General features: G+C 45.1%; 1 protein-coding gene across 1 annotated transcript in view; it reads right to left on the bottom strand.

The window, feature by feature from the left end:
- The window catches only part of FAM205A (family with sequence similarity 205 member A), a 7,154-nt gene extending 685 nt beyond the window's left edge, over positions 1 to 6,469 (bottom strand). The window contains exons 1-4 of the mRNA XM_029920623.1: positions 6,237 to 6,469; positions 5,106 to 5,145; positions 4,522 to 4,582; positions 16 to 3,490 (exon numbers count right to left, since the gene is read on the bottom strand). Coding sequence (XP_029776483.1) covers positions 16 to 3,490; positions 4,522 to 4,582; positions 5,106 to 5,145; positions 6,237 to 6,380 — 3,720 coding nt within the window. The 5' untranslated portion in view covers positions 6,381 to 6,469. The remainder of the gene's footprint in view (positions 1 to 15; positions 3,491 to 4,521; positions 4,583 to 5,105; positions 5,146 to 6,236) is intronic.
- Positions 6,470 to 8,684: the final 2,215 nt, after the last annotated feature.

Below are 8,684 nucleotides of genomic sequence, written 5' to 3'. Positions count from 1 at the left end.
CCTGGTATTGGCCACCTTCCCAACTGTAGAGAACATGGGTTCCTCATGCCCTTTGCCTTTTTTCTTGGTGTTAAAACAGTGCAGAAAGGATTTCATCTTACTTCTCAAGCCAGATTCTAGAAGTCTGGGCCTCTTATGAGTATGGACTGGCATCACCTGTCCCTGTAAAACTTGACCTTCCACAGTTTGGTCCTGCAAATGCCTGCCCTGAATGAGTTGGCCCAGGAAAGACTGGCCCTGTGATGCCTGGGACACCACAGGCTGGGCATTCTTAGGAATCCTTGCTGGTTTGAGAAGGACATTGAGATTGGTTTGACTGTCATGCAGGTCATTCTTTTCAGATTCCTTCCCCCGAGGGATTCCTGGAGGTGGCTCTGGAAGCTTAATCTGAGGGTGCTGGGTACTATGTTCACTGAGAGCATCAAGATGAAAGCTATGGCTTCGTCGCCAGGGACTGCGTGGTGTCCTGTTCATCCTTTCTGGCCTCTGGGCTGCATTAGGGTGGCTTATTTCTTTTGTAGAGGAGTGCGCAAACCCTGCATCCCCTTCTCCGTGGTCCCCTGCCAATTTGGGTTTTCCTGGGTCCATTCTCTTTTCTACCAGTATGGGGCCTTGGGCTGAGTCTTTGCTCTTGCCAGGGTTTTGGGGCCCAGGGCTCCAGGGTTCCTCCAGGATGTGGCTGTTCACACTGGCCTCCAGCTGAACACAAAGTACCTGGCCCTCTGTCATGTCACCACTGGGTTGTGAGATCTTTGAGGCCCAGTGGGCAGAACCATGAGGTACTGCTCTGGAACTAGGTTGCTTCTGGTTCTGCTGCGCTGCCTTTAACTCAATGGCCAGCTGTTCTTTAAGGTGGAGCCATTCTGGATCTGGGGCACAAGGAATGCCTGGTGGGGTGGGGAGATTCTGGAGCAGTGGTTTTTTCTCTTGGTTGTTCAGATTCTCTGGAGACTCCTGCTTGGACTTGTTCTCTGGGATTGCTATAATTTGTTCTCTGGACTTCCTTGCCTTTATGGGAATTCCCAGTTGTATCTCTAGGATTTTCTTTCTGAGATGGAAATTTAATTTGGCCAAGATGGGTTTCTTGAGTGTGTAGGTCCCAGAAGTCTCCCTCTGGCTTTCTAGAGGCACTGTCTCAATCATTTCTTCTACCTGTCCTTCAGCCTGGAACTCATCTGCAATGTCTGCACAAGTATTATTGGCATTTTGAAAGCCTCGCCCAGGACTCAGACACTTCTCTTCAGAGGAGCTCATCTGAGTCAGAGGTTCATTTGGGAATTTTCCAGGTCCAGGCTCCATTCCTGTGATTAGATCTTGGGTAGTAATTGGTGGTGCCATGGACCTAGAAAGAGCCACATAATAAAGAGCAGGCAGCCCTGACAAGAAGGCCAGATACTTGTGCCGCAAAGTCGTCTCCAGTTTCTCAATGGTTCCCTTGGACAGGGCTCGGGGCAGCTTAGGGTGTTCAGCGACCATATCTGTTGAGGCTTGTTGCTGTTGGTCAAGGGCTATTGATGTCCAGGGTGTAGCTTTCTCTTGTGGGGCATGGTCAGTTGCTTCCTGCAGTTCCAAGGGCATACTTTCTGGGATGTAGGGTAAGGGAGCCAGTTGCAGGTCCCCAGGAATTATGAACTGCCAAGAGCTATGCACACAAGCAGGAATCTTGCCCTGGTGGATCTGCCCACCTTTGGAGTTGATGTGGCTCTGTAATACTGCCTTGGCCTGGTCAAACAAGTGTGGCATGGGGACTGACACTGGGCCTGTGATGGGTGAGAATGGGTCACTGGCCCCAGTGGCCTCTAGGGCTATAGGTTGGGGAGCACTCATGTTGGCTAGGGCTGTGCTGCTCCAGGACAGAGTTGACTTATCAGTGGGGGACAGGAGCAACTGAATGGACTCCTGAATCTTTTGGGGCAGGCCCCAGCGATGGTGAATCAACTGCCTCTGGAGATGGAATTCCAGCAGCCTCTTGGCATGTTCTGGGAAGAAGAGTAGTTTCCTAGTGAGGACTGTGATGGGCTTCACTGGTCGAAACGTTTTCACTGTCTCAGGAGACTGGGCTTTGCCACAGGGCCTATTCTGCATGGGTCTCTGGCTGTGCTGACATCCCTGGAAAACCGCTGGCAAGCCCCACTGAAGCTGGAGCTGCTTCTGCAGCAGGTGCCACTCCAAGGCATCACACTCTGCCAACGTCAGAAATGGAGCACTGATGTGAGTTTGTTGGCAGTCAGGTGGATTGATCCAATCTGGGGAAGATGGGGAAGAGGGTGTGGCTGATTGGGGTAGAGTTTTAGGCAGCAGAGGGAGGACAGAGAGTTCTTTGAAGAGAAAAGCATCCTTCAGGGGGCACTGGGATATGCTCCCATTTGTGGAGAGGCTTTGAGAGCCTATTAAGGTGTTAACGAGGGACTCACTGTGCAGAGAAGGGAGACCACAGAATAGCTGGCTATATTTCTGCTGCAGATGGGCAGCTGAGTCATGAGACTGGTGCCCAGGATGTGGTGGATAGAGACCACTTGAGTCTTTAAGGGCTGGAGAGGGCAAAGCCAGAGCCGTATGGTTTAGGATTTGCTGCTGCTGGTGTATTTGTTCTGGGTCCATAATGGACCATTCTGTAACCCAGGCCTGGGTAGGCTGGCTGGCCATATAGGGGTCCCAGTTCTCGTAGGAATAGGTCCCCAGTTTTTCAACAGAGAACTTAGAAGTATCATTTGGGATGAAAGAAACTGGTTGGTTATTTACACTTTGGGAAAAGAATGGCGGGTTTGGGATAAGCTGCCTTAGGGACTCCTCCACACGTCTGGGAAGCCCCCACCTCTGGAAATGCATCCATTTTTTCACATGTACCTCAAGAAGCCTCAGGACTTCAGGACTAAGGAATGGCAGATTGGCAGGGAGGACAGTAACCATATGCAAGCCTATAGGGTGTGTCTGGGTAGTGAATTCATGGTTTAGGGTTTCCAGAGCAACCTGGTAATTCAAGGGCTCCTGTCTTTGGTTCCCATAGACATAGTTGGGAGTGCTCTGCATCATCTCCTGCTGGTTCACTCTTAACCTAGCCTCCTCAAGTCTTGAGCAAGACATAGTCTCCAGGCCCCTGGGCGCCTCTGATATTTGAAATCCCTGCCCCAACTGGTGGTGTTCAGAGCAGTAATCGAGTACCCTGACTGTACCAGTTAACTGGGCAGCTGACTGTGTTAAGCATTTTTGATCCATTGATTGCAACACTGGGGGTGTTAGAGATGGACATGCCAGTGCTGTGGAGTGTAAGGAACATTGGTCCAGATTCTGTTCTAAAGACATAGTAGACATGGACAAAATCTCTAGGCAAGAGGAGCCCTGCAATGGTTCTGATGAAGCAGGACAGAGCAGGGTGTTCTCACCCAGCAGCAACTGCTGAATCTCCAGAGCCATAGAATTGCAGATTTGGCAGCAGGTATCTGCACACAGGAGTCGCCGCACACTTCCCTCCTGAGGAAGCCAGCCCTGGCTGAGAAGGGAAGATGGTAGTCATTAATGATGGAGTGACACCTGCCTCTTTGAATGTGTATGGCCAAGAGATTGGGCTTACCCTCCCCTAGTCCTGGTAAACTTGTTGTACCCCCAGGCTGTTTGCCTATCTCCTTTTCCTCCAAGGAAATGCATTGGCGAGTTATGTTGGGGTGGGCTGAGGGCCTGGACCTTGTTGGGCAAGGTCTCAGACAGCCCATGGGAGCACAGGGTCATGACAGACTGGGAGGTGGGGTGAGTTCTCTGTTGACCTAGGTTGAGAAACTGAACCAGAAGGGAACCAGGCAGCGGGGCGGGAGCGGGGGAGCCAATATTTAGCTGATGCAGCAGCCTGAAGAACATGACCAGGAGAATCTGCAGTCAGTCTCCTTTGGGATTAAGAAGGCCACAGCCTAGTATTCAGTATTTATAAACTGTGGAAAGTGAGATCTTTGTGGCGGGAACTCTGTATTCAGCTCCTGTACATAGAATTCCTTCAGAGCCACTCCTGTACATAGAATTCCTTCAGAGCCACTCCCATCTCTACAGACTTTAAGAAGAGAATAATATGACAGGCTCCTTCCTGAGGGCTGTCCCAGGAACTTGGCTCCCTGAAGACAAAACCATGGAGGTATTGTCAACAGGTTCCACAGGTCTGCCCTTGAATGATTTTAACTGTAAAGGGAATATGACTGTGTGATCTATATATGCATGCATTTGTCTATTCTGTTGACTGGATAACTTGCCTTGTGGCTGAATGCCAACTCATGTAGAGTCTTTAATAAATTACATATTAGTGAAATCCTGAATTCCAGGACCACTGTGAACTAAGCCCATAGCACAACTGGGAGACTCCTCTCTCCTCAGACACCTGATCCCTGCCTCTGCCCTGGCAACCCTCTTAACTGTGCTCATGTCCACTTGTGTCTGACTCCCACCCAGCCATTATCCCTTTCCTCATCCCTGCTCCACACTAACCATAGAAATCATCATAGGCCAGGGGTTTGGAGACTGCAGAGAATAAGTGGTTACCTTTTCATGACAGAGAGCAGCTCCCACGGCTTCTGAGCTTCTTCCTGGAAGAGTCTCCTAGCTGAGAAACCAGGAGACAGTGTTACAAGGAATGAGAGGATACAGGGATGTCCTATAGGAAGCTGAAGGCCTTTGAGTAAGAGGATACATAAAACCCCCAAAGTAAATGCCCTTAGGCACGTCTGCATACAACTTAACCAGTTGTATCCTGCTGTCCTGGACCTACTCTCATTTGACCATCAAAACCACACTGTGAGTGAGGCAGGATAATCATATGCCCATTTCATGGATCACAGAGTGACTGATGAAGTCACTTCCATAGGGTCGTAAAATCCGTTAGTGATACAGATAAGGGCTTCTGTCCTAATTCTTCATTCTTCATTTCCAGGAGCTGGGCTAAGGTGAATTTTGGAACATTCCCAGGCTCTGACATCCCATCCAGGAAAATCTGGGAGAATTTGTCAGCTGGGAAAATAGACCCTTCAGCAGTTAGAGCACCTGGCTCCTGGAACCAAGAGTTATAGACACAAATCAGGGGAATTTTGCCCATGGTTAGAGGAGTCAGAACAGAGTTGGAACCTTACCTCTAAATGCTGCATCTCGTATCCTGATTCTTCGGTGACGCTTAAAGACAAAACATTAAGAGTATGAAGATGATCCACTTTTTTTTTTCATCTTTAAAACAAGACAAAGCTGAGGTTCCTGGGTGGCTCAGTTGGTTAAGCATCCAACTTCACTTCAGGTCGTGATCTCATGGTTTGTGGGTTCAAGCCCCACATGGAGCTCTGTGCTGACTGCTCAGCCTAGAGCCTGCTTCAGATTCTGTGTCTCCCTGTCTCTCTACACCCCTCACCACTCGTGCTCTGTCTCTTTAAAAAATATAATAAACATTAAAAATATAAATAAATAAATAAATAAGACAAAGCTAATATATATTTCCCAATGCCTTTATATGTATGTCTGTATTTTATTTACTTTCCTAACTTTGCTTTCCATACTCCTCTCTTTTCATCTCAACATTTCCCTTTTCTGCTTGCTTCTGTTTATTTAGAGGATTTTCCATACTCGATACCTCTCATTTATTTCCCAGGAGAAGTTATGCATGAGGTTTATGATGAAGCCAGAGAAAGAGTTGAACAGATTGAAGAGTGTGTAGGTGTAGTAGCCAACAGATTTGTGTTAAAAAATGCCTATACATTAGGTTTCTCCTGTTCTCCCATTAGACCTATGAGTGCAACCTGAGAGACTATTGAATACTGAAAACAAACAGAGGGTTAATAGGGGAGGGGAGGAGGAAAAGAGGTGGTGGTAATGGAAGAGGGCACTTGTGGGGAAGAGTACTGGGTGTTATATGGAAACCAACTTGACGGTAAACTATTTTTAAAAAATAAAAAATAAAAAATAAAAAAAATGCCTATACAGACTACCATCCAGAAAAATCCCACTTTTTGGGAGATAGTCTGGGATCCAGGGATTTAGAGTCCATTTCATCTGGGTCTCAACCCAAGCCAGATTGAGATGTTTTTTATTTTCAACTAGAATACACTGCAGGGTGGTCTAGTAACAAATTATTTTTAGTCTCTGAGAACTATCACATGAATGCTGAATACATGGTATAAAAATTGAGGGGTGGTGGTAAAAGGAGAGACTCTGAGATCTTATAAGCATCTTATCTGAGTCTTACTAGTTTAATCATGGTCATAACATTTCCCTACCAGGCAGCAGCTCCTTTGAGGTTCCGGCCTTAATCCATAGTAACTCCTTTTTACTTGCCAGATAATTAGGAGAATGATGAAGATGAAGACATAAACATATAAGGTATCCTCGAAATCCCACAGATCAAAAGTATATCTCAACATGGTCTAAACCTCATTAGCATGAGGAGACCAACCATCTCTATATCTTGGCATTCAGGATCCTAGTGCCTAATGACTCCTAATGCTACACCTTGTCATCTCCACCTCATAGATGATGGAACTAGGCCACCGACTGCATCACAAAGCCCTTCTGTTTCACAAGGCAGATGCAGTATCAAAGACTTAGGGAAGCTTATACGGTGATTTAGTCTGTAGATAAGGGAGTCTGGTTACAGAGCCTGGGACTAAAAGTGTCTGTTCATAGACAATGTTTATGTCTCCACTTTGTCCTCAGTCTGCACAGCCTACACCAGCCTGATGTCTTGGCTCTGTTCTTTATAACTATCTAGTCACACATCCCCAGAAACTTGAGGGTTTAGAGACATAGTGCACCTTTTGATTAAGAGTGGCTGGAACAGAGGGATCTCTACTAACTCCCTTACCTGTACTGGAAATATAGCTGAGAAGCACACATGAGCTTAGGGAAGGCAGAATCTCTTTATGGCTTGGAATGGAGAGTTTTGATATTAACAGATATGGGGTGATGGGGAATCAGAAGAATATGAAGGGGACCATGGCTTATATAGGAGGGAAAAGGAAAGGTGGCATCTTTAAATGAGATTGTAAGAGGCAGGAGGGAATGCCTCCCAGTCTGTGTGGCCTCAAGCTTAGAGATAGGTGGGAAGAGATATAAACACTGCCTTCCATGGAGATATACTAATAAGATTTGCTCATTGAGCTCCTTAAAAGTTCGTTTTCTAGAGCTGTTTTTAGAATTCTGTCTCCTCATGGATATGACTACCTGCAGAGAGGGGTTAATTAGTGGCTACTTCTGAGTGAGCAAAGACATATTTACTATATATCTTATTAAGGTGATAAACTAGTTGCTGGTCATGAATAAATCTACTCATCTACTCTGGATATATGCTGTTTGCCTGAAGGAAGTTTGTTTTTGTTTTTTGATGTTATTATTTTCTTTAAAATAAATGAAATGAAACCTTTAGTAGGCCAGTGGTTTTCTAATTCATTTCTAGGGTCCATCACTTCTATTATCTGCCCATTTATTTATACATTTATGCACCCTGCTTGACCTCTGTGGTTTTTGTCATATTTCCCCAACAATTTCTGAATTTCCTTGAGAGTCTTACCCTGGTAACAGCAGTCTCAGAACCAAAAAATCCCTGTGCTCAAAAATCTCTGAAGAGTTTATTTTGGACCCTCCTCCAACACCCAGTCTTCCACCCTGCTGTCATGGTGAGCCTTCAGTCTGTGCTCATCCCTAAGATGGGCAGTGTCAAAGGTACAAAGACATTTGAGTCATTGTTGCCTTCTTGCTCTCAAGATGTTTGTCTGGTTTCCAAGATAAGAATAATTCACAAAAGCAGGAGCTGATAATCTAGAACAAGCAGAACTATACTCATTTGCAAAGCCTAGGTTATAAACATCCCATTTTAGAGGAGAGAAACCATAGTGATGATCAGGGTGGTCAGAGAGGGCTCCTGGGTAAAGTGACTGACATAGGAGTTGGGTCTAAAAGTACAGGCTGTGGGGGAAGGAGCATGTTCCATATGGGAGAGAAACTTACAGATGCAGAACACAGAGCAATGGGCCATGGAATTTGGCAGTAAGAAATGTAGTCTGTCTCTAGCGGAGGTGTAGATAGGTGGATGGGGGAGGACTTGTGGCAAAAGATTAGAGTAGGAGGGATGAGGTCTCTTGCTGGAGGACCAGTACATGTAAGTGATTTTAATCACTGAAATTGTGTTTTAAAAAGTAGGCATATATATACATGGTACAACATTAAATGGACAGAATAAGATATATAGTAAATATGTCTTTGCTCACTCACCCTTGTCTCTCACTTCCCATTTTTCCTTCTCAAGCCCATTATTCCTATCAGATTTCTGTGTATCTTTCCAAACTAGTCTAGCATAGCCAAAAACAAATGAATTATGTTTTTCTTCACAAATGGAAGTATAGTATGAACAGTTTTCCCTTTTATTTCGTTTAATAATATACATATATCTTGTACATACCATTATGTTGATAACTGTGTATCTTCCTTAATATGACTTTAACACAGCTCATCTTCAATTCTCTATTAATGGATATTTGGTTATTATAGTTATTATTCTGAATAATAATGCTGACACAAACCTCAGATATTTATAAATCTATTACACATGTAGGAAAAATTCCTGTGACTGAATTCACATTTTTATAAATGTTAAATATTAAATAATATTAAAAGTTTAATAATATAATTTTTTGATCCATAGAGATAGTACATCTTTCCATTTATTTAGA

Source organism: Suricata suricatta, chromosome 13, assembly GCF_006229205.1.
Source record: "Suricata suricatta isolate VVHF042 chromosome 13, meerkat_22Aug2017_6uvM2_HiC, whole genome shotgun sequence".
Classification (NCBI taxonomy): Eukaryota; Metazoa; Chordata; class Mammalia; order Carnivora; family Herpestidae; genus Suricata; species Suricata suricatta.
Note: the sequence above shows the minus strand (reverse complement) of the source record. Positions and strands in the feature narration are given on the sequence as shown.